This window comes from Megascapheus bottae, chromosome 25 (assembly GCF_031878675.1).
Source record: "Megascapheus bottae isolate mThoBot1 chromosome 25, mThoBot2.hap1, whole genome shotgun sequence".
Classification (NCBI taxonomy): domain Eukaryota; kingdom Metazoa; phylum Chordata; class Mammalia; order Rodentia; family Geomyidae; genus Megascapheus; species Megascapheus bottae.
The window spans coordinates 23,365,958-23,391,332 of NC_143533.1; the positions used below are offsets into that span (position 1 = coordinate 23,365,958).

Sequence of the window (25,375 nt, forward strand, 5' to 3'; positions counted from 1 at the left end):
TCCAGGGTGGTCTGTTAGCTTAGTTCTGAGGGGCTGTTCCAAGTTCACTAACAGTGCTTTCTACTGGCAAGCCCATCCTTCCGAGAAGGGAGGGGATGCCGAGAGGACATACCATGCCGTTTAAAGATGCGGATGACAGCTTCACACACGTGTTGCTGGATCTTGGCGGTGCGGATGGAGAAGTTGCCCTGAAATAGGACCAGTTAAACAACCACTGACATCTAATCAGACAGACCCCTAAAATACGAGCCAGTGGCTGACATTTGTCACTTGCATATTCTCCGGTCAGCAGAGATCTTAAGTCAGCCTGTCTGGATCTATTCAGGGAAGGGATCATGCTAACACTGCTCACATGCCCTCCCTGGGGGCTGCTGGGGACACCAAGAAGTGACCAGAGCTGCTTCTCTTCCTCCCCTCCAGGTATTAATTAATGTGATTGGCTGTCAGCCTACTGAGAGCCACAAGGCACTTTTGCATGTTCTGTCAATGGCTGTTCTTGCATAGCATGCATAAGGCCCCAATTTAATCCTGTCTTGCTAATTCTGCCTGGCCTGCCTCTGAACTGGAGACCCTCCTGTTTCCCCCTCCCAAGTGACTGCGATCTATATGTGTGTGTCACCACACCCAGCTTTTTGGAAGAACAGAAAATGCACAAGGATCTCCCAACTGGCAACCCAGCCACACTTCAGAAACGATGGGGGAGCACCCGAAGAGGCCCTGGAAACCTCCAAATGCTCCCTGCTGGCAATGCCCGCCACTGGCGCCAAGGGGCCCGCAGGCACCAGAGCTTCCCTGGTGGTCTGTGTGGGCAGCCAGCACGGCAGCCACTCTTCTGTCCTCAGCCTGACTGCTGCCATGTTTCTGGTCCTGGACAGCTGGTCTGGGCAGCAATCAATGTCTCCACCTCTGTGAGGGGGGTGTGAAAGGTGGGGGACAGGCAGAAATCCTGCACCTAAGCCATGAGCAGTGTGGCTGTCCTTACAGAATGTGCATTTGAAAGGACTCCTGCGAGCCGAGGACCGGCCGTGCGGGTGGGTAGGCGGGGGGGGGGGGGGGGGGGGGGGAACGCGCACCTTGAGGATGTCGCTGTCGTAGGTGTAGTCGATGGCCGGGGGGATGCGCTGGGAGAAGATTTGGGCCATCATAGTGCGGTAGGCCTTCCCGTCCACGTTGGCCAGCGTGTGGTGCAGCACCTCATGCAGCTCCGACTCCTCCATCTGGGGTGGGGGCAGCAGCTCGCTCTTCAGCAGTTCCGTGGCCGTGGGCCGTTTTGCCGGATCGTGGTTCAGCAGCCAGGAGATGACGGACTTCTGCAGCGAGACGCGGGCAAGCCCGCATTCGCTTCACGTCAAACACAGAAGCACCCGTCTTGCACTAAGCTGGCATGTTTTAATAGGTATTTCTGACATCCCGGACCATGTCATTAACCAATCCCACCTCAGGACGGCCACAGGACTGCGCCATAGCACAAAGCAGCAGTTCTGTAAGGCAGAGGTTTTTCACAAACAACTAAAAGGAAAACACAAACTCATGGGAGCTGTCCTTTCCTATGTGCTGCAGGGGTCGACGGTGCGCAAGGCCCGGCTACATTTCATAACTTGTTGCACTGACATCAGCAGTCCAACCAGCGTGTCTTCATCAACAGCCACACACTCAGGTTTCTCGCTCCCCTGCCAAGTCCATGATGTTTAACGCCAGATTATTTACATCAAAGCAAATAACCCCTTAATCGGATAGGTGAGCAAAGGGCAGGCTCAGAGGACTGACAGGACCTGTCCACCCAGACACAAAAGCCACAAGGGAGAGGCACCAAGCTACTGCCGTGGGGCCCCACGCTCCGCTCCTCAACAACAATGGCTGACGTAGGGGATTTTTGGCCTTGACTCTGATTGTCAACAAAGGCCAGCGTAAGGAAGCAATTTCCACAAGATAGGAGTCTTCAACAGCAAAGCTTCACCAACACAAATGACTAGAACTAAGAAGAAAGGCACACCGTAGAAGAGTACCCGGAGTCGCTTGGAAGTACTTCCTTTCTGATTCCCTGGGCTCAGGGTTAGCCTTCCCCACGAGTGACAAAGACATGCGTGCACACTCAGGACATTTATGGCAGATAGGAGACATTATCTTGCTTTAAAAACAGCAACAGCAACGGCCGGGAGTTTGGCCTAGTAGTTAAAGCGCTTGCCTAGCATGCATGAAGACCCGGGTTTGATTCCTTGGTACCACATACATAGAAAAAAGCCGGTAGTGGTGCTGAGGCTCAAGTGGTAGAGCTCTAGCCTTGAGAAAGTCCAAGAACAGTGCTCAGGCCCTGAGCTCAAGCCTAGGACTGGCAAAAAATAAAAAAAAATAAAATAAAAACAGCAACAGCAGATTGTCTACAAAATGCTATCCTTTCCCTGAAATCTGAGCTAAGTCACACAATTATACCTTTTTTTTTTTTTTTGGTCAGTCCTGGGGTTTGAACTCAGGGACTGGGCACTGTCCTTGGGCTTTCTTTTTCTTCTTCTGGTCAGTCAGGAACTCCAGGCCTGGGTGCTGTTCCTGAGCTCTTCAGCTAAAAGCTAGTGCTCTACCACTTTGAGCCACAGTGGCACATCCTCCTTGAGCTTTCTTAAAGCGAGGGCTCTACCACTTGAGTCACAGCACCACTTCTGGCCTTTCCTGTGTATATGGCACCAAGGAATCAAACCCAGGGCTTTGTGCATGCTAGGCAAGCACTCTACCACTAGGCCACCCTCGCAGGCCTGCCACTGGCATTTTTATGGGGCATTTCAAGTCTAATAACAGCCCAAGTCCTTTATCTTCTGTTTTTGTCCCCTTGCTGTTCTTAGGGCACTTAAGCAAGTGGCAGAAGCTTACTAACTGAAGAAGAAGGAAAACAGTAATTAAAACTAAAAACTGAAGACTGCAACGAAAGCATCAGAAAATTACCTGCTTCATGTGTTCACCATCGTCGAAGTCTTCCGGGAACTTTGGTGAAGAGGGCTGGAAGAATATCACCGTGGAATCAGCATGTGCGTGGCAGATTGCCAGGGCATAAGCACTTATTCTCCACAAGTAGGAAAACCAAATAAGAAATTACAATTTGCTGGGAAGGAAAGACTGTTGCTTGCTCTTCCAAATACGGACACCTGACCGGTACTGCTGTTACTGTTATTATTATCACTATCACGTCTACTACTACCACCAGTCTTCCTTTTTTGTGTGATAGTGGTGTCTTCAATTCAGGATACTGTACCCACTAGGCAGCAGCTCTACCACTCAGCCATGCTCCTGGTCTTACATGGTATTAACATAAACTTCATCATATTGTTGTTTCCAAAGCATTTCCTCTGAGGACAACGTATTTAAGCAGTCTGACGGTGTCAAGGAAATCCAAAGTAATTTTATTAAGAGTGTCATTGAAAAAGGGACCAGACCCTGGTTGCTCACGCATGTAACCACAGCTACTCAGGGGGCTGAGACCTGAGGAATGCAATGTAAACCTAAGGCCAGGCAGCAAAGTCCGGGAGACTTTTAGCTCCAATAAGCTACTCAGAAAAGGCCAGAAATGGTGCTGTGGCTCAAGTGGTAGAGTGCTAGTCTTGAAAACAAAAGAGGCTCAGGGATGGCACCTAAATCCTGAGTTCAAACCTCAGGACCCCCAAAAAAGTAAAGAAAAAAGGCCAAAAAAGTGCAAAACATCAACACCAGGTAATAGAGAAACATTAATTTATGGTTAAAAACCACTTCATCCTCCTAAGTTCTCACTTTCCTGACAAAGGCCTCATTGTAAGACTACCTCGGTAGCTTACATAGTCTTGAAATGAGAAAACAGACAGGTCAGATGAAAAGAACCTGCATTCAAAGTCAAAGTAAGAACGTGGTTGAGGATGGAATCACCTCAGGACACTGCCACCACCCTGGACGGGGGCAACCTCCTTCCTCTCTCGCGTGCTGCAAACGCAGCCACCATCTTCTAGGCTGACATTTGAGTGCAGGGTGGCCCTGGCGAGGCAAGGGATATCTACAGCCTGAGCCAGATGTTCAGCCATTTCTGCCTTGAGGACCCGGAGCTGGCCGGAAAGCCACCCGTGTGCTACGTACGTCTCGGAGTTGGTTGAGAACGAAGATCCTTTCGGAGGCTGTCACCATGGGGTGGTAGGACATCTCAAAGAAGATGATCCCCAGGCTGAAGAGATCCACTTTCTGAGAGAAAAGAAGAGAGCTTTGACCAGACAGCCACTTCCCACGAATGACAGAAAAAGCATGCTTAGGTGTCAGACAAGCCACGCTGGGAATGCACATTATCTGTTCTCAAAAACCACCGGGATGAAAACGGTTTAGATGATGAGAAAGGCATCTGCCACAATTTCTCCCGGCAATCTCTGCGCTTGCCTACCAGGGGTGAGACTCTGGGTGTCATCCCTAGTACCTAAATAAATAAATAAATAAAAGTACATGGCGAGGTGCTGATGGCTCACGCCTGCAATCCTAGTTACTCAGGAGGCTGAGATCGGAGGATCCAGGTCCAGTGTTAGCCCGGGGAACCAAAGTCCATGAGGCTCTTATCTCCAATTAACCACCAGAAAACTGCAAGTGGCGCTGAGGAGCTCAGGGAGAGCTCAGGCCCAGAGTGCAAGTCCCAAGACTGACAAAAACAAAAGAAAAAACCAAGGACCTAAAAAGACACTCTCTGGCCAACCAGCCCAGTATGTGTCTTCCTCTGACTGGCAGACTCCAGCCATCAATTTTTTTTTTTTTGGTGGTGCCAGGGTTTGAACTCAGGGCTTTGCACTTGCTGGGCAGGTGCTCTACCACTTGAAGCACTGTACTCCCCCAGCACATTGGCTTTGGGTTTTTAGTTGGCTCGCAGGACTGGCCCAGGACGGGACCCCAAGCTCTTGGCAGCAGCAGTGCCGCCTAAGTGTCTAACCTTGGGCACTGCTGACCCTCCCAGTGAGTCTCTGAGCCTGAGCGCTGCACAGCCAGTGCTCCACCTCCTCCCCCGCTGCTCCCCACACCGTCACACCTGGTTGTATGCAGACCTGGTGCTTCCTTGGACTTCAGGGCTCACATACAGAGCGGTGCCAACCATGCCGGTGAGATGGCCTGTGTGGAGGAGACAGGGAGAGCTTGCCATTAGCAGGACCACAGAGAAGGCGAGCTCAGAAGAAAACCAACGCACAGGCGTCATTAGAGTGAGGCCTGGGGACGTGGCTCAGGCGGTAGAGCACAAGTCTAGTAAACAGGAGGCTTGAGGCAATCCCTGGTACTAGAAAAATAAACACATAAGTAAACAGGTAAAGAAGGAGCGAGGCCCTACCGGCTGTCTGCAGTGCATGCGCAGGAGCAGCCAAAAGCTGAGCAGGGGCCCAGGACGGCCTTGTTGCCTGCTTTGTAAGCAGGGCCCTGCTGCAGTGACAAGGCCCTGGGCAGAGCCTGTGGTGAGCACTCGGGGTAAAAAGTACAGCTCTGTTCCACCAACTGAGAACAACGAATACAGTTAAAAAAAAAAAAAGCCTTTCATGATTATCCAAGTTTAATAAATACTAATTGAATTAGCCTTAGGCTAAGGGAGTTTGTGATCTGTTTTATTTATTTATTTATCTGGTGCCAGTAACTGGGGCTTGAACTCAGGGCTTGAGCCTTTTTTGCTCAAGCCTGGTACTCTACCACTTGAGGCACAGCTCCATGGTGGTGTTTGTTAATTAACTGGAAATAATAAGAATCTTATAGTCTTTCCTGATCAGGCTGGCTTTGAACAATGGTGTTCAGATCTCAGCCTCCTGAGTAGCTAGGTGACAGGCGTGAGTCCCTGGTGCCCACACTTCTGGGTTTACCTGAAGGGTCTGTCTTCATCAAGTGATCTCCGGCCTGCTCGTCCTGTTTGCCATCAGCCTAAAAACACCAACAAACGAAACGGCACCATGAGATGCTGTCAGATTCCACGGGAGTGCCCTGTCCCTTTCTCAGTGAGGACAGAAAAACCCTTACACAAAATCAGAACAGCTACAAGAACTGTGTCTGGAGAGTTGTGAGCCACTACTCCCAGCTGACACTGCCTTTCAGACTCTCTTATTCTTCCAAGAATATACATTCTGTTTGGACATTTTCAGTAGGAAAATGAAGGGCTTGTCTAGAGGATGTCTCTTTGTGTGACTATAAAAAAATACACTAAAACTCAAAACACATAACTGTCATAATCTTCCCTCCCGCTCTCTCCCCCTCCCTGCTTTGGGGAGATGGGGTCTGGATCAGACTGAGCCATCAATCTCCGCCTCTCTCAAGCTTCCTGAGCTCAAGGCTAATGCTCTACCATTTGAGCCAAGGTTCCACTTTGAGTATTTTGGTGGTTAACTGGAGATAAGAATCTTTTTTTTTTTTTTTTTTTGCCAGTCCTGGGCTTGAGCTCAGGGCCTGAGCACTGTCCTTGGACTTTCTCAAGGCTAGAGCTCTACCACTTGAGCCTCAGCACCACTTCCGGCTTTTTTCTATGTATGTGGTACCGAGGAATCGAACCCGGGTCTTCGTGCATGCTAGGCAAGCACTTTAACCACTAGGCCAAACTCCCAGCCCTGGAGATAAGAATCTTATGGGACATTTCTGCCCAGGCTAGCTTTGAACCACAATCCTCAGATCTCAGCGTGAGCCACCAGCAGTTGGCCCTCATTTTTAAAATACTCACAGCAAAGGCTAGATGGTCTGTGGCCAAACCAAAATCACCGATCTTCACATGGTCATCGGAATCCAGAAAAATGTTGACAGGCTTCAGATCCCGATGAATCATCCCCTGTTGGAGAATAAGAAGCAAGCATGGCTTCCCGTGGTGGTTCCCGAAGCTGCAAGGCCAGTGCAGCTAGCCTCTGCATACCCATGATGCCAGGCCCTCGCCCCCTACTGCACCACCCAATGCCTGTCTTCCCTGGTCAGCAGACGCCCCAGCATCCAGGTCCCTTTCAACTTGAGGTTTGAGAAAACTGAAGCAGAAGAAAAATGCATGCTATTTCCAATGATCATCAAGAAAACGTTCCGCCCTAAAGCTATAGTCCCAGCAGTATTCCCACCAGGCTGGCAATTTCTGCCTTCAAAATGACTCTGCTACAACTACGCAAATTGCAAGTTAGGGGCATTGCATAATGAAACAGTCGTGGCTCTGTTTCAATAAGACTTTACTGGTACACAATGCACTCCGGGTTTCCTTGCCCCCCAGAGCCAGGCAAGCTCCCTGTCTTCACTTGCCAGGGTTTTCTGTGAACTCTGACACTCACTTCTGTTGCTTGTCTTTTGACACTTTGATCTATCAGCTAGAAACCAGAATATCTCAATATACCCATCGTCCTCTCTCTATTTTGCTTTGCCTTCCTTCCTTTCATTTGACTTGCAGACATCAGCTTGTGAAGAGGGCTGAAAGGCTTACTTTCTCGTGGATGTAAGCCAGTCCATCCAGAATCTCTCGGAAAAGCCTCCAGAGCCTGCTGGTGTCACGGTACAGCCCCTGGTCGATGGTGTCCCGTAAAGTGCTCTTTTCACAGTACTCCATCTACAGACAAGAACAATCCAGGCGGGACTTGTCACACAGTATCCACACTGAAACTCCCAACGTGGTTTGTAAGCAGTTACAGAAAGATCTGACTTTTGACGTGTGGTGGTGATGGTGTTACTGAATCCAGGGCCTTGTGTATATTAGGAAAGCATATCTCTAGCTAACACTTCATTATTTTTATAATGAAAAAAGGAGCTGAGTGCTCAAAATAAATAAAACCACAATAAGACAGAAATTGGGCTAATAGCCTAATGATGTCATTCGCTTCTCATGGGTATATGAAAGCTAAATGGCCATCAAGTCTGAAGCAATGACTGAAAATGATTCTCCACCCACCCCCCCAAAAGACCAACAGCATATGGTGGGAGGTGTGCAGTACCAGCCGAGGAGGGACAGACACGTGAGTGGGGCTGCAAAGACACCTGGTGGACAAGGCTGCAAACCAGCGCCACTGCCGGGAAAGCATGGCTGTAGTCCCCTGGCGGAGGCATCCTTTTCCTACAGAGCCCTGCCCTCCTGCAAAGACTCTTGACCCTGACCACAGGCCTGTCCGCTCAGAGGACAGGAAGCCTTCTTTGGTCCGAGGCTGCTGGCAGGGCATGGAGACAGGTCTCTCGGTTCTGTTTGCATCCCACATTCCTTTTTTTTTTTTTGCCAATCCTGGGGTTTGAACTCAGGGCTATCACTCTACCACTTGAGCCTCTTCCGGCTTTTTTCTTTTTTGTTTCTCTAGGTCATGGGGCTTGACAGGGCCTGGGCCCTGTCCCTGAGCTCATCAGTTCAAGGCTACTGCTCTACCCCTGGGTCTGGGTGTTGTCCCTGAGATCTTCAGCTTAAGGTTATCACCCTACCCTTGAGCCAAGCCCCATCTCTTATTTTCTTTTTCTTTCTTTCTTTCCTTTTTTTTTTTTTGGCCAGTCCTGGGTCTTGAACTCAGCGCCTGACCACTGTCCTTGGGCTTTCTCAAGGCTAGTGCTCTACCACTGGAGCCACAGCACCATTTCCAGCCTTTTTCTGGCTTTTTTCTATGTATGTGATACTGAGGAATCGAACTTGGGTCTTCGTGCATGCTCGGCAAGCACTCTAGCATGAGGCAAACTCCCGGCCCCTTCCCACATTACTTGATGGGACCTGAACGGTGTTTGTGGACATGCCAATATCTGTGAGATTAGCTACCGTCATTCAATTTGTAGAGGAATGGAGGCATAAAGGGCTGGAGAATCTCCTCTGAGCTCACATGGGTGAGATGCGCAGATCCAGGTGGGAACTGACCCAGCAGAGTCAGCGGCTACCCCGACACCCCGTTACCCATGGGAGGCATGGGTTCTGTTCCGAGTAGCTGACGGAGCCTCCGGCCTCCCTTCTGTCTGAAATGTGCCCACTGGCAGCTGCTGGCCCTGCGTGTCCTCACCTGGATGTACAGGTAGTGCACGGCCTCCGCGCCTGCCGACGGCTCGCTTCCATGGTGACTGCTCTTTCCATGGCCGTCTTCATCCTAAGCCAAGAGGAACATGGTGGTGGGGGGGGGTGTCAAAATGGGGGCTGCCGTGAAACCAAACCAAGGCCACCACTGCCAACCTGTGCCCGCCCCGATGACATGGCCACCCTGCCGCCACAGAGAAGGTGAAGGGGCAGTGGGCAGCCCAGGCTCTTCAGTAGCTCACGGCAATTTTAAGTCTGCTCTGAGCAGAGGGCTCTGCGTAGCTCGGAAGTGTCTGCTACACGAGGCAGCGGGAACAGCAGAAAGCGAGTAGGTACTGAAGTTGGGCCAACCCAAGCTACCATGGACATCCAAGGGATAAGAAGGCTGACACGGAAGTGCCACCATGAAAGCGATTTTAAGGAGAGCACAGGGTCTATGGCTACACCATTGCACAGTGAGCACGTGGTGTCTTCTCCAGGTGGGAAGCATGAGGCTAAGGACGATTTGTATGGCTGGAGAATATGCAATGGCCCTGGGCGTCCCTGTTCCATTTCTCTACGTACTTATCTGGCTTGTTTCCCCATGGCTAATTTTATTTCTAATACGTGGTACTTTTTTTTTTTTTTTTTTTTTTTTTTGCCAGTCCTGGGCTTGAGCTCAGGGCCTGGGCACTGTCCTTGAATTTTTTTTTTTTTTTGCCAGTCCTGGGCTTGAGCTCAGGGCCTGAGCACTGTCCTTGGACTTTCTCAAGGCTAGAGCTCTACCACTTGAGCCTCAGCACCACTTCCGGCTTTTTTCTATGTATGTGGTACCAAGGAATCGAACCCGGGTCTTCATGCATGCTAGGCAAGCACTTTAACCACTAGGCCAAACTTCCGGCCTGGTTTATACTTTCTATGAGGAAAGATTTTTTTTTTTTGCATTTTTCCTTGATTAAAGAAAATAAAAGGGCTGGGAATGTGGCTGAGCAGTAGAGTGCTGACCAAGCATGCGTGAAGCCTGAGGCTTGATTCCTCAGTACCACATACACAGAAAAAGCTGCAAGTGGTGCTCTGGCTCAAGGGGTAGAGTGCTAGCCTTGGAGCACAGAGAGCTCAGGGACAGAGCCCAGGCCTTGAGTTCAAAAAAAGAAAAGAGAAGTTTGGCTCTGGACACAAGTGGGTTCTACTCTTGAATAACTCCCATCCTCTCCAGAGACTCTGCTCAAGAGGGCTGACTTTTCGAGGCTCCCTTCATCCCTCAGGATGCAGTGGGTCGTTGCTCAGGAGAGAATTTTGCTGCCCACGTGAGAATAGAGTATACCCTGACTCTAGGGACAAGCATAACCTCTGCCTTACCAGCCGGGTGGATTATTTATGCTATTATCCTGATTAAACTTGTAAGTTAAAATTTAAGAGTGTAAAGTGGTTTTAACTAGCAAGTGATTTTAATTAAAGGTACTTCTAAAAATCACACTCACTAATGTTATTCCAATCTCCTTGAAATCAATTTACATGCTCACCTAGCCGAGTCCACACGTGAACTGTTCTTTATTTACAATGGGTGCATCCTGTAACAGCTGGTGATTATTCTCTTCCTCCCATGAGAAAGTTATCCCAGGCAAGGCCTGCTCAGAGCACTCCCTGAACAGGCGTCTCCCAGCATTCCCCGCTACATTGGCTCTCCATACCAGCAGGGGGCGCTGCAGCCCAAGCAGAGTAACCAGCCAGCCTGAGTGGGGCCCCAAGCCCATGATTTTGAAGTTTTCTCAAGCTATGTGAATAAACACATTTTATATCACATCTAGGACACAGACTCTTGAAACAAGTTCAACCCATTGCATGCTTACCTCATGCTGACTTTTGCTGTTCTCGTCTTCGTTGTCAAAGATGATGTCACTTTCAGAATCTGAAGTAGGTCTTAAAAGAGAGAAAACAGGGGTTGGGAATGTGGCTTAGTGATAGAGCACTCGTTTTAGCATGCATGAAGCCCTGGGTTCAATTCCTCAGTACCACATTCACACTTGTTCAGGGATGCTGGCTGTGATCCACAGCATTAGTTGCTAAGCTGACTAAAAGATAAGTTGTATTCCTGGATGCGATGAAGTAAGACCAGAGTGGGTTCTGGTAATTCGGAGTTCCGTGGCTCTGCAGGGAGCATTCTATCCAGATTTAAAACTAGCTCCTACACAGCCCGAGTATCCTACAGGATGCTCTCTTAAATTAGCTAACAATGATGAAGTACTGAAAGTAATTTCTGTTCTTGAGTCTCCACTTTTTCCTTCCCCTTGGGCTTGGATGTTACAAGATGTATGTATTTTTATTTGGTGGTACTGGGGTTTGAACCCAGGGCCTTGTGCTTTGCCGGTCAGGTGCTCTTCACTCGAGGCACGCCTCTTTGTGCTTTCTCATTTTGTGAACAGGGTCCTGTGTGGCCCAGGCTCATGTGGTCCCTGGTCCTCCTACTTATGCTTCTTAGGTAGCTGGGATGACAGGCAGATGCCAGCCAACGGGCCTTCTTACTGGCCGAGATGGCACCTCATGGACTTTTCTGGCCTCCCAGTCTGGGCGCCCCGAGTGGCTGGGATCACAGGCGCCAGCCACTCCTCCAGGCAGACGCTGGAGAGCTTTTGAAGACAGTGGGGACAAATCTTTGAGGGTGGCATTTGGCACTTCCCTGACCACAGGCCTAACAGGGTCAAGGCCGTGGGGTCCCCCACCCTGTGGCTCCTTACAAGAAGGATTGGGAGAAGACCCCGTCATGCTCATCCTCGTCCTCCTCGTCGCTGCTGCTGCCTCCGGGGCCGGCTGGGGAGCGCTCCGAAGTGCTCCACTCCACCGAGCTGCTGATGGGTGGCGGGGCGGCTGCCTCCACGCTGTCCTCCTCCGGCATGGCCTCACCCACGGGTGGCCCCGGCTCTGCTCCTCCGTCCGCAGGCGGGCCCCGAGCCGGGGGCCTGGCGTCCAGGGGCCGCTCATGCCGCTCGATCCAGGCGTTGTAGTAGCGCACGATGTTCTCGTGGTGCAGGCGCGACAGCAGCGTCACCTCGCCCTTGATCCTGCGGAAGTGCCTGCTGGCCGGGTTGATGGCGATGCGCTTCACGGCGTAGCAGCAGCCGTCCAGCTTGTTCTGCACCTGCCCCGCGCAGGAGCAAAGACCCCGATCGGGCGTGCAGCTCAGCCCTGAGCACGGTCACCCCGTCCCTACCCCAGCCACAGACCCTAGCAGGAGAGTCTCAACTCCAAACAGAAGACAGCTCATCCCAATCCAGAGGCACCGAGTCCACCAGGGAATCCAGGGGAAACCCGGCTCCCCCCAACCTCCCTTGTTAGAATCCAGGGCTTCATTCTGCAGCCCAGGCTGTCCGAACTTTAAAGTGCTAGATCACAGGCGTGCAACCAGCACACCTCGCTTAAAAAGCAAGTGTTTCTGTAGGGCCTAGGCTACGACCCAGATCCTGCCTCAGCCCTCTGAATGCCGGGACACAGGCACGGGCCATTAAATTCCAACAAAGACCTCCCGCCCACTGTCTGTCTACTAGGATGCAGCCAGCACTTGCAACGCTGCGAACAGGAAGGCACAGAGGCCCTCTACAGAAGAGGGATGCCTCCTCATGATGGTCTCAGTCCTAGACAGAAACACGTCTGACAGTGGGTTATGACTGTATGTGCAAGTGGACGTGTGTGGGGTGTGTGTGTGTGTGTGTGCACATGCACATGTGCTGAGGATTAAATCCATGGCCTTACAAGTGCTATGTCTCTGGTAATATTCAACGAGGTTTAAGAACTAGCTCAGTTATATAAAACAGGACAGAAAATGGAGACTGGAGGACAGAACAACAGCATGCCTTAAAAACACATCACTAAGCCAGACACTGGCAGCTCACGTCTGTAACCCTGGCTGCCGAAGGGGCTGAGATCCGAGGATCGTGGTTCAAAGCCAGCTAGGGCAGAATACTCTGTGAGATGCTGTGGCTAAAAGTGGTAGAGCTCTAGCTTAGTGCAAAAGAGCTCAGGGACAGCGTCCAGGCCTGAATTCAAGCCCCACGACCGAAAAACAACAACAACATCCCACATGGCAAGTTTCCCATTCCCAGAGGAGCTGGGAGTAAAAGCCATGAGGGCCGTCTGGGGCCACTTGGCAGTGTGAGTCCACCTCAGTTCTAGCCTGGGAACCCTCTTCTGTACGGCAACCCCATCAGCCAAGCGGAAAAAGAAAACCTTCTTTGTGAACCGAAGCCCATGAAAGTGTTCTTCAGGTTCTTGTCTACCTCAACACAGAAGCCACCCTGCAAGTCTGTGCCAGTGAAACACAAAGGACCGGGGACAACTCTGTCACACCTTGATGACTGCTCCGAAGGCACCTTTGCCGAGAAGCTGCAGTTCCTCAAATTCAATGAAGTAGCGGGAAAACTGCCTCTGGGTCTCGCTGAAGAACGAGGCGCTGGGCAGCTGGTTGCTGGGGATAACGGTCTCCACATAATCTTGTCCCCCGGAATCTGTAAGGAAAGAGGCAGGGAAGTGGAGAGCGCAGGGAAAGCGGGGCATGGTGGTGGTCACGCCTGCCACCCTGACACCTTGGGGGTGGGAGGGTAAGGGGTACAGAGCAAGAGCCTTGTCTTCAAACCACACCAAAAGAAGTGTGAGGGAAGCCTGCCACAGACGAGCACTGGGCCCCAGCCAGGGCAGTGCAGGAGCTCATCGTCCCTCAAGGGCCTTTAACAAGACCTCTGCTGGCCCTGTCTTCCTTAAGGGAGGGAGAATCAGAAAATCAGCCTGGATACCGGGGGCCCAGTGAATGACTGAAGGAGAAAGCCAGAACCCAAACCAGGTTCCAGCACATCAAGCACGTAGATCAAGAAATCGAAGAGATCCAGCCACCAAGTCCTAAGGGAGACTGGTGTATCACCGAGGCCACGCTACTACATGTCCACTCTATCAGAAAACCCTGGAAAATCAAGGTGGCCCAAACAGTTCCTAACTGACCATATTTATGTGGAGTTTGGCCTAAAACAGATGAAATAATCTGTGTAGCCTCTTCCAATGTTAGGTGTATTTGCATACATACATATGTACACGCATTCATATATATGTAAAATTACGTCCAATGCCTGTTCTGATGATATAGCACCTGAGTTTAGGCCCTAGTACCACCCCAGTGAAGAAAGGAAAGAAAAGGCAGCCTGGCACAGTGGTGTATGTCTGTAACCCCAGCACTCCGGAGGCGGGGGCTTGCAGTGAGAGCCCATCACGAAGAGGCCGAGAGGGAAAGAGGAAGGAAAAACCCCCAAAGCATGGAGACACTCACCTTCAGGGCTCTGCTCCACTAAAGGCATCTTTGGCTGAGGGCTTATGAAGCTGTGCTTCAGCAACTGCTGGGGACTCCATCTGTCCTTGTCGTCCAGGCAGACGCACCTGGAGGAATGGGGACTCATCAACACGCGAGACCAAGGCGGCGCCCTGGGCTCACTCTCAGAAACAGCCGCCAAGGAGCTGCTGGGAGCTGGGGGCTCACTTGGAAGTAAACTGCATGCCTGTGATTCTCAGCTGGGGCCACCTAGGACCTGGCGGCTTTCTCAGCCCGAGGAGAGAAGCCAGGCACTGCTGGCTCATGCACATAAGCCTAGCTACTCAGAAGGCTGAGATCTGAGGATATCAGTTCAAAGCCAGCCCAAGCAGGAAAATCCATGAGGCTTCTCTCCAATTAACCAGCAAGAAGCCACAAGTGGAGGTGTGGCTCAACAGGTATAGTGCCAGCCTGGAGAGAAAAAGCAAATGGACAGGGCATAGGATCTGAGTTTAAGCCCCAGCAGTGGCACAGCACACACATACAAAAGTGGGAGGGCAAGAGCTTCTGTGTGCCAGGCCCGGCATTCCTTGCTCTTCCCCACTGTGGCCGCCCTACTGACCCAGATGGCAGTGCTTCCTGGAATGTCCCCTAAATACGTGACACCGCTCATGAACCCGAGCGAGTGCAGGGAGTGTGAGAGCCAAGGCCAAAATAAACAGAGTGACCAAACAGATCCCATCCAGCTGGGTACCACACAAGGCCAGCCTTGCCTGTCCCCGACAGGTCCCACAGGCCGGGGAGCGAGGCTAGCCTTCCTGTCCCCGTCAGGTCTGGTAGCAAGGTGCGGGTTGGTAACGGCGAAGCACTCACTTCTTTAGGAAGTCCCGGAAGTCCGAGGGCAGGTCTCTGGGGATGGTCACAGGGAACTCGACACACTCCTGCCCCTGGCTGAGGGACAGCAGCAGGAGGCCGAGACGCCACACGTCCCCCTTCTTCCCGCTTTTGTAAGGCAGGGCGCTGTCGCTGAATCGAACTCGTGTCTGCTCAAACACGTCGTCCTTGCAGATGTCTGCCAGGCGCTTGGAGATGCTGTAGTCTGTGATCTTGACCGTGCCCTGGGCGTCCACCAGGACGCTCGATGCGCTCAGGACCTTGTGCACCACTGAGTTGCTGTGCAGGTAATCGAGGCCAGACAGGAGCTGGGCGGCGAACCTGCGAAGCTGAGGCACGGGGGTGGGGCCGGCATGGCTCAGGTGCTCAGCAAGGGACTGCCCACTGACATGCTCCACCAACAGGTCCACCACCATGCAGTCCTCCAGCTCTCTGATGCTCAGGGCCAAGTAGCGGACCACATTTGGATGGCTCAGTTTCACCAGAGAGCTGAATTCCGTTTCTGCCCCTTGAATCTAGAAGGACAACGATTCAATAGACATGAATTGGCATTTCACTTCCAAAGCGGCACATTTGTTATCACGTACGCTTTGAGAAAAAAAAAAAAAAAACAACCAAAAAAAAAAAAAACATTTGCTCCAAACCAAATCCTTCCCCTAAACGGTGTGGCCAACCTAGCAGCTAATAAAGATGCAAACCATATGTTTAATTTTCAGCTTCTCCAATTTCATCCACAAGCTTGGACTATAGGCATGGAACTGCTGTGCTCAGCTAGAAGTTACCCAAGATTATGGTGTGTTTACTTCTGTTTTTTTTTTTTCCTTCTTGCTTGCTTGCTTTTGTCTGTTGTAGGGCTTGAACTCGGGGCTTGGGTGCTGTCCCTGAGCTTTTTTTGCCCAAAGCTAGCACTCTACCACTTTGAGCCACGGCTCTACTTCTGATTTTCTGGTAGGCAGAGATAAGAGTCTCAGACTTTCCTTCCTGGGCCAGATCTGAACCGTGATCCTCAGATTTCAGCCTCCTGAGTAGCTATGAGCCACTGGTGCCTGACACATTTTTCTTTCTTTCTCTCTGTGTGTGTGTGTGTGTGTGTGTGTGTTTGTCAGTGGGGGAGCTTGAACTCAGGACTTGGGCACTGTCCCTGAACCTCTTTGTGTCCAAGGCTAGCACTATATCACTTAAGCCACAGTACCATTTCTGGTTTTTGAGACTTTCCTGCCAGAGCTGGCTTTGAACCTTAATCCTCAGATCTCAGGCTTGTGAGTAGCTAGGATTACAGACATGAGCCACCAGCGCTTGGCTGAGTTTTTCTGTTTCATATACAAAGTATACACATTTCTAAATACTATGCCTTTCCTCTTTAGAGCTTCTTTATTTTGTTTTTGTTTGTTTGTTTGTTTTTTGCCAGTCCTGGGCTTGAGCTCAGGGCCTGAGCACTGTCCTTGGACTTTCTCAAGGCTAGAGCTCTACCACTTGAGCCTCAGCACCACTTCCGGCTTTTTTCTATATGTGGTACCGAGGAATCGAACCCGGGTCTTCATGCATGCTAGGCAAGCACTTTAACCACTAGGCCAAACGCCCAGCGAGCTTCTTTATTTTGTAACCACTATAATATACTGTATTAAATATTCTCCTTATACTCTGTATTGCAAATTGATGTTATGATTGTTTTAATTACTGTCACAGCACACACACAAAAAAAACCTTAAAAAAAATTCTAGTTGGTGGGCCGGGGTGTGGCCTAGTGGTAGAGTGTTTCTTCCTAGCATGCACAAAGATTCAGGTTCAATTCCTCTGTACCACATACACAGAAAAAGCTGGAAGTGGTGTTGTGACTCAAGTGGTAGAACACTAGCCTTGAGAAAGCCCAAGGACAGTGCCAGTCCCTGAGTTCAAGCCCCAAGGCTGGCAAAAAAAAAAAAAAAAATCCAGTTGGAAAGGGCCGGGAGAGGTGGTAAGAAGTGTGTCCTCAAAGTCCACTGAAGACTCAGAGAGGCACAGCAGCCTGACTCAGAAGCTCCCCACACTCAGCTCTGCAAGCCAATCAAGTCAGATGTCGAGAGCAAGCCACGCCTACCTGCTTTTTGCACTTGTCAATCTTCTCTTTCTCTTGACTGGTCAAGAATGGACCCATTTTTTTCTGCCACTGAAGGACCCACTCATACAAAAAGACAAAGTTGCCAGTTGCTGTTTCCAAAGCATTGTAGACTAATTTTCCCAGCTGCTCCTCACTGCCTGCAGGTGAAACAGAACAGTAATGAAATCTCATGTAGTATTTCACACATTCGACCATGACTCTACTATGTGCTGACTCTAAAATATATGTACTCTCTACTTGAAAGTCTAGTTTGAACATGACAGTGTCTGTTCTATTCTGTTCCTTTGTGATTAACTTTCAGCGGTGTGAATGCTTTAATGAACTTACATATTTACTCACCAACACATTTTCCTTTGTGCACCATGAGCTGGTCAGAACCTCCCACAGAGAAATGCAGGATTTCACAGGAGCTAGGGGAATCCTCACCACCACACACGGAATACTGACGGTCACGCCTTAAAAAGACAGTTGGACAATGATTTGCTTTCTGTAATTTCCGGTTAGGACACGAAGTCTTGTCCTTGTTCCTGAAGATGACGGGCCCTCCCCACTCTCAACAGATCATTTCCCTTGGTCCTTTGAGCTTGGCTGCCATGGCCACTCATTTCGTCTCATCCCAGGCTGAGGATGGGCAGAGGCCACGGGACAGGAGGGGCTTGGGGTCCTCAAAGGAGGGAGGTGGCCTGGGGGCACTGGAGAGAGGGATGGGGTGAAATGAAATGGGAAGTCCACGTCTCTTCCGCAGTTCCCACACTCAGTGTCCCCTTGGGCAAGGAGTGGGGCATGAAGGTTCAAGAGTAAACCTGAAGGTACCATGCTGCCCAAAACCTCCAGAGCTGTTCAGCAGTATAATTCTCCCTCCCCACCCCAAAACAATTTTTCCCCCAGTCCTAGGGCTTGAACTCAGGGACTTGGCACTGTCCCTGATCTTCTTTTACCTCAAGGCTAGTGCTCTACCACTTGAGCCACAGCAGCACTTCCAGCTTTTTCTGTGTATGTGGTACCAAGGAATCAAACCCAGGGCTTCGTGTATGCTAGGCAAGCATTCTACCGGTAGGCCACACTCCTGGGCCCCCCAAAGAATTCTTGGGACAGGGCATGGTGACATACTTAATCTCAGCTATCCAGGAGGCCAGCCTGAACAACTTATATAGACACCCTGTCTTAAAACGCATTTTTTTTTTGGGGGGGGTAGGTTATGGGGCTTGGACTCTGGGCCTGGGCACTGCCCTGATCTCTTCAGCGCAAGGCTACCCCTCTACCACTTTGAACCACAGCGCCACTTCTGGCTTTCTGGTGGTTAATTGGAGAGATGAGTCTCATGGACTTTTGTGGCCAGGCTGGCTTTAAACAGTGATCCTTAGATCTTAGCCTCTTGAGTAGCTAGGATTATAGGCGTGAGCCACTGACAACTGGCTTAAAATACAATTTTAAACACTCTGGGAGTGTAGTTCACAGACAGAGTGCTTCACTAGTATATGCAAGGCCCTGGGTTCAATCCTTGGCAAACAGAGTAACAAAAAAAATCAAGTAAGGATAGTTGGAAAGTGTTAAATGAAAAACTGGTTCAATGGACCTAAGATAGGCAGGCTAATGACCCACCAAATTTCACAAGTTGTGTGAATCCTTTTATACCTTTCATCCCCCGCATCAGAAGTCCCACAGATTGCCTGATGCTGTTGGTTCACACTTGTAATCCAGTACCAGCACAGCACACACCCATGCACGCATGCACAGACACACACACACACAGAGAAACGCCAGGGGTTTTACCTCGCCCTTCCCGAGGAGCTGGTGCGGTGTTTGCCATTTCCCACAAAGTCAGGAGAGTTTCCATAAAGATTGGCTGCTGCTCTGGGCCCTCCTGGGTCTCTCTTAGAACTAGAATCTTGGTTCGACAAATTAGCAATTTCCAGACGTTCCTCAAAAAAGGAATATGAACCCTACTTTAGGATGTAAGTCTTGATGGAAGATGAGTATGGAATTTAATGGTGAATTCAGGGCAGGACACACATGAATGTCTACAATGGCATAAAATTCAACTTACATCAGCTTCATGCCCAAATACGTAGTGGGTAGAGAACTAAAGTCCAGTTGCAGTTTTAAAGAGAATATGGATTTTTTTTTTTTTTTTGGTGGGTCATGGGGATTTTACTAGGCCTGGGCGCTGTCCCTGAGCTCTTCAGCTCAAGGCTACTGCCCTACCCTTGAGCCAAGCCCCACACCCCATTTTCTAGAAGTTAACTGGAGATAAGAGTCTCAGGTCCTTTTGTGTCCAGGCTTTGAACCTTGATCTTCAGATCTCAGCCTCCTGAGTAGCTAGGGTTACAGGCGTGAGCCACCGTGCCTGGATGAGAATATGGATTTTTATAGATGGGGATACTCAAGAATTTTGGAGACTGAGCTCTTGGGGCAAGCAGAGGAAGGAATTCACAGAGAGAGCCCCGGATGGCTGCTGGGAGGGTGCTAGGGGAGGCAGGAGAGGTCAGAAGCAGAGCTGGGAGCGAGTCACACTTAAGACAGTGGAAGAGAAGGAGCTCTAGCCATGCTGCCATGTCTGCATGTAGCCTCTCTGCACAGGGCCTTTGATCGTTTGCCTATATCTAAGTCAAATGTGCCATTTGTAAAGAACAAGGAATATTTTCTCCGGATTCCTCCAAATATGTCCCTCCCCCCAGTCAGACTCAGGAGAAATGAAGAAAACGCCCACAATATCCTTTCCACTCCTTTGCTGCTGGAACCTTTCCTTTCTACACCCGGGAAGACGTCAGTCCCTCACGGGACTCCCCCAGTCATCTCAATTCCAGCCTTGGTTATCTACAGAGTTGCCCTGCGGCTGCCTGTGACTCCTCCAAGGAGCTGCACAATCACCTGAGCCTAAATTGTCAGCTCCACAGAACACATTACCCTCAACTTTAGGAAACATGAGGGAACTTTAGTATTTAGGAAACATCTGTTACTTCACTGTAAGCGTTACTGTTGGCAGCCATCAAGAGGGAAGGCTGCCGTTGATGGACATGAAAGTAGCCTTTACTTCGCGCAGTGGAGATGGCGGAGTACCTGCTTGGCCATTTCTTTCCGCTTCTTCTCTTCCTTTATCTCTTCTTTCCTTCTCTGAATCTCATGAAGGATTTCACGTTGCTGAAATGAATAAGTCACTGTCAGATGCGGATCTCTGAACACACACCATGAGAATGAGAGCCACAGTGATTGTGCTCCCTGGTGCCTGCTGGAGATACGAGCAAGGGCTGCTGGTAGGGCACTATTCCCCTCTCCACTCTTCACCCTCTTCGTGCTGCCTGCCTGCAGGAACAGTGCTGTGGCTCCAGGGCCAGCTTGCAGGAGGTGGGCAGAGCTGGGTCTTCCCTGGGCAGGATGAAAACTGAGGTTCCACACCAAAACACCCTGACCTTCAGCTGCGGTCTCTAGCTTCCTCAGGATAGAACGTGGCATTTTGATCTCCAGTTTTTTTTAGTTCCCTGAAGTTTCAGATTATAATTATCAAAAGCAATCATATAAAATGCCAGAAAATATCTCCAAATGATATGCAGTTACAACAGTACCAAAACAATGTTGTTAACTACATACCTGCTGTCTCTTAATAATGAAAAACCAGATTCTCTACTCTCAAGGATGACTGGGCTATACAGTTTAATAAAAGCAAGATGGGGCATGGTGGCATATGCATGTAATCTCAGCTACTCAGAAGCCAGAGGCAGGAGGACTTAACAGTTGTAGGCTAATCTGGGCAAAGTTAGTGAGACTCTTTTTCAAAACCCAAACTTCATACAAAAGGGCTGGGGGTGTAGTCCTAGCTAGCAAGCTGGAGGTCTTGGGTTCAGTGTGGGTCTGCTGCATAAAATAAACCGTAACAAAATCCTGGGGATTCACAGACAGGCAGTGCTCGCATAAGCACAGAAAAAGGTGTGACATTCGGAGGAAAGGTCGAAGTTAGGTAGGAGCTGGAAGAAAAGGCAGGAGGGATAGCAGGAGTGGCAAACAGGATGAGAGCATGTTTGGCATACGCATGCATGAAAATGTCACTGCAAACGTTAGCTGGGCGCTGGTGCCTCACTCCTGTAACCCTAGCTACTTAGCTGGCTGGGCAAACAGACCCCGTCTTCATGTGTTCATTAAGATGATTCATGCTTATCACCCCAAATGTAAACAGGAGGATCAGAGTCCTGGCCCGCCTCAGCCAAAGATCCTATTAGAGAGAAATGACGAAAGCTGGCAGGCGTAGAGCCCTGGCTCAGTGGGTTTGTACGTTTGTCTGGACCTTGAGGAAGCAATACTAAGATCAGCACATGAAGCTGGACGTCATGGTGTCTGCCTGTAATCCCAGGCATACAGGACCGAGAGTCTGAGGTCAGCCTTGGGCTACACTGTCTCAGAAAAGCAAGGAGGGAGTACAGGGTGTGGGGCGGAGGGGGATAATTGGGTGTGGCTGAAGCGTCAGCACATTCTAACAACACAGCAGTCCAAGAGCATGCAGCATGGATCCACAGAGCCAACTGACTCCGGCCAATAGAACCCGGGGATGCCTCCTGGAACCAGTGAGTCCCTTCATAAGGCACGGTTATTTAATCAGTGTGTCGCAGAAACATCCAGGAAGGAAGACAAACTTAGGCATTCTTTTCTCTAAGTTTTGGACAACTTGAACAAAAGGAATACACAGGGAAAAAAATTAAGTTGAAACCAAGGAAGGAATTCAGAGGCCCATGTGGTGCTTGGTGAAAAGGGTTGACAGTAAAGCCCAGGGCTCACACCCAGGCAAACAGATGAAAAGGCAGGGCCAAGTGGATAAAGAGTGTGAGGAGCTTCGGTCCGGGAGGAAAGGACTCAGTGGATTCTACCAGCCTGGCCAGCTCAGGAAGATGAGGGGAAGTTGGCAAATGCCCTTTTTCCTCCCAGCAGGGAGGGGTACCCTCCTGCTGCTTCCGCACATGGCAATAGTAGAGACAGAGCCACTGGGCCCACACTGATCAGGGGGTGGGGGGGTGAGGGGTGTCTCACCTCCTGCTCCTCTTTGCGCCTGGCCTCCAGCAGCCTTTGCCGCTCCTCCTGAGCCTGCCGGGCCAGCATTTCTTCATGGAAGGACTTGGGTGGGGGCTTGTTATGCTCGCTGAGAAATGACTGTACATGGTACGCCAGCTCGAATATCATCACCTAAACACAGAACAGCCAGCAAGCACAAGTGACGAAGGGGGAGGGCACAGAGTGGGGGCCGCCCGCTCTGATTCCATCTTCATATATTTGTAAAGTGATTTGAACTCAGGACCTTGCACCTGGTAGCAGGCACTCTACCACTTGAGCCACACCCCCAGTCTTTTGGTTTGTTATGAGAATTCTGTTCTTTTCACCAGTCCTGGGTCTTGAACTTGGGTACTGTTCTTGGGCTTTCTTAAGGCTATCGCTCTACCACTTGCGACACAGCACCACTTCTGGCTTTTTCTGTGTATTGTGGTACCAAGGAACGGAGCCCAGGACTTTGTGCCTGTCAGGCGAGCACTCTATCACTAGGCCACACTCCTTGGCCCTAGTCTTTTCTTTTTTGGTACTGGGAATTGAACCCAGGACTTTATTACACTTGCTGGGCAAGCACTTTGTCACTAAGCCACATCCCAGGCCCTTGGTTTTAGTTATTAAGATAGGGTCTCACACACCCAGGCTGGCTTTGGGTTGAGATAGTTCTAGCCATGCCTCCCACACAACTGGAGTTTCTAATGTATACCACTATGCCCAACTTGTTCCTCAAGATGCGAGTCTCACTATTTTTTGCCTGGGTTGAGTTTGAACTGTAATCTTTTTATCTCTACCTCTCCAATAGCTGGGATTATAAATGTGAGCCATGACACCCAGCCTCTATATTTTTCTTCACAGCGCTCAATGTTGTCTAGTTTTCTAGGTATTGGGGTGTGTTCTGTCTGCTCCCATCACCTGTGGCTGAAAGCTTTGCTCACTGTGGTTTTCCCAGCGTCGGCCCAGTGTCTGTGCAAGGTAACAACGAATTACTGAGAACCGGCAAGTCTGATGTGACTCACCTACGAAAACAGTCTCAGGCCAACGTTAGTTTATGGGGATTTTTTGTTTTTGTTTTTTTTGCCAGTCCTGGGCTTGAGCTCAGGGCCTGAGCACTGTCCTTGGACTTTCCTCAAGGCTAGAGCTCTACCACTTGAGCCTCAGCACCACTTCTGGCTTTTTCTATGTATGTGGTACTGAGGAATCAAACCCGGATCTTTGTGCATGCTAGGCAAGCACTCTACCACTAGGCCAAACTCCCAGCCCCTAGTTTATGTTTATTATGATTAGCGATGAGCTACTAGATTAAGAATCACTTCGAGGTGGATGACAATGGTTCACATGTTACTTTTAGCTGAGATTCCAGCTCTTGGAGGTGGAGGCAACAGGACCAGATATCCCAGGCCACTTCCAGAGAAGTTAGCCCTTGCTGCAAAAACAACACTAAAACAAGTGAAAGGGCTGTGGGCGTGTGTGTCTCGAGTGGTGAAGCGCTTGGCTTACGAAGGCTCGACCCTGGCTTCAATCCCCAGTGCTGGTGCTCTCCCCCTCCCTCCTGCAAACCACACTGCCGGGGCTATCTGCTGCCATCCAGATGATGAAGCACATCTTAATAGCTGGGTGCCGCACCACGATGAATCCCCAAGCCACACTTCAATGCTTAATTATATTCTACTTTACTAGAAAATAAAAACAAATTCTCTAGAATTATAGGCTTCGCCAACCCTCAGGCTCTGGAAACCAACGTCAGGCCAACAAGAACAGGATGTGCAGGGCTCATTCCCTTGTCTAACCCCTCCTCGAGTCTGCCTAAGTGAACCTGCCCTGCAGAAGTACCAAGGGTTTAAAATGTGTGGCAACCCTCTCCCCCCCATTCCCCCCCCCCCGGCCCGGCATGCTATTTTAAACAGGAGGTGGACCACTTTAAATGCTCAGGGCACTTGCAATGTGTACATCCATTTCCAGAATCTTCCCTCTTTCCAAACTGAAACCCTGCACCCACGCAATGGCCATCCACACCCCCAGCCCTGCCCACCGCCATGCCATCCGCTGTACCCAGGAAGCAGGGAAATGGTCACACAGGATAGCCAGCATCCTTCAGTGAGTGAGTAGCCTGTGTCTAAACTGGACTTTGTTGTGAGACGCCAGTCAGGACAGCCAGCTGTAGAGCCCAGCGAGCAACACAATGCCACGGACTTTCTACCACAAAAATGGCCCCACTGAGTTGGGGCTTGTGTGGGTATTGCTATATTATTTCATGTGCCTGTGTGAAAGTCCACATGATGTTAACATTAAAAGGTTTAGAAGAAATCAGGAAACAAATCCCAAGTCGCAAATCTAAGAACCTGGAGATTCTCTGGAGCTGAATTTTCTACAAACTCCCTGGTGTTTTTCAATAGACAGTGGAACCCTTAGACCTTGAAGGGGTTTTGGAAGAATTGCCAAATTCTCAGCTCTCATCCCTCTCTCAGCTTTTCACTCAAGGCTGGTGCTCAACCACTGGAGCCACAGCTCCGTTTCCCACTTACTTTTGCAGGTTAGTTGGGGATAAGGGACTCAGAGACTTTCTTTCCCTCCTGGGCTGACTTGAGGCCATGATCCTCACACCTCAACCCTCTGAGTAGCTAGGATTTCGGGCATGAGACACTGGTACCTGGTCTGCAACCACTTTCTTTATATTGCCAGTCACTCAGGTTCTTGGAAACAGCAACTTCAGTGGATAAAATTTCAATCGCCACAAGCTACCTCCTGACATGGCCCAGCCTGTGAAATTCACTTGCATTATGAACCACCGGCATTAATTAGGGAAGGCCGGGGAGTCTGTTCTCACACTTTATAAGAGAAGGGTGCTTTGTCTTTAACAATGCGAATTAGACAGGATTGTTTGGATAGTCCATGTGGGACTCTTCTCACTTTTCCAAGGGGAGTGTGTCTCCCAGTCAAAGTGCGCGAAACGTCCCCAAGTCTTGGGCACTGGGAAGAGGGCACACTGGGAACCTTTAAGAGGGGGGACTTCCCAGTAGGTCTTCTGACAGGATAGTGGGATGGCAGCCCCTCCTCTTCCTCTCTCACTTCCAGCCCAGAGGTGAATGCTGTTTGTTTTACCACACTCTCCCTACCAAGGGTGTGCTGTCTGGCCACATGT

At 50.2% G+C, this 25,375-nt stretch overlaps 1 protein-coding gene across 1 annotated transcript in view; it reads right to left on the reverse strand.

Moving 5' to 3' along the window:
* Positions 1–25,375, reverse strand: part of Eif2ak4 (eukaryotic translation initiation factor 2 alpha kinase 4) — a 53,048-nt gene that overhangs the window by 19,735 nt on the left and 7,938 nt on the right. The window contains exons 4-22 of the mRNA XM_090318621.1: positions 22,225–22,377; positions 20,269–20,349; positions 18,982–19,130; positions 17,548–17,663; positions 17,188–17,345; positions 15,090–15,625; positions 14,238–14,344; positions 13,271–13,428; positions 11,665–12,065; positions 10,780–10,849; positions 8,940–9,023; positions 7,403–7,525; positions 6,671–6,775; positions 5,826–5,883; positions 5,015–5,094; positions 4,090–4,191; positions 2,935–2,988; positions 1,074–1,310; positions 113–188 (exon numbers count right to left, since the gene is read on the reverse strand). Of these exons, the coding sequence (XP_090174747.1) occupies positions 113–188; positions 1,074–1,310; positions 2,935–2,988; positions 4,090–4,191; positions 5,015–5,094; positions 5,826–5,883; positions 6,671–6,775; positions 7,403–7,525; positions 8,940–9,023; positions 10,780–10,849; positions 11,665–12,065; positions 13,271–13,428; positions 14,238–14,344; positions 15,090–15,625; positions 17,188–17,345; positions 17,548–17,663; positions 18,982–19,130; positions 20,269–20,349; positions 22,225–22,377 (2,848 nt within the window). The remainder of the gene's footprint in view (positions 1–112; positions 189–1,073; positions 1,311–2,934; positions 2,989–4,089; positions 4,192–5,014; positions 5,095–5,825; positions 5,884–6,670; positions 6,776–7,402; positions 7,526–8,939; positions 9,024–10,779; positions 10,850–11,664; positions 12,066–13,270; positions 13,429–14,237; positions 14,345–15,089; positions 15,626–17,187; positions 17,346–17,547; positions 17,664–18,981; positions 19,131–20,268; positions 20,350–22,224; positions 22,378–25,375) is intronic.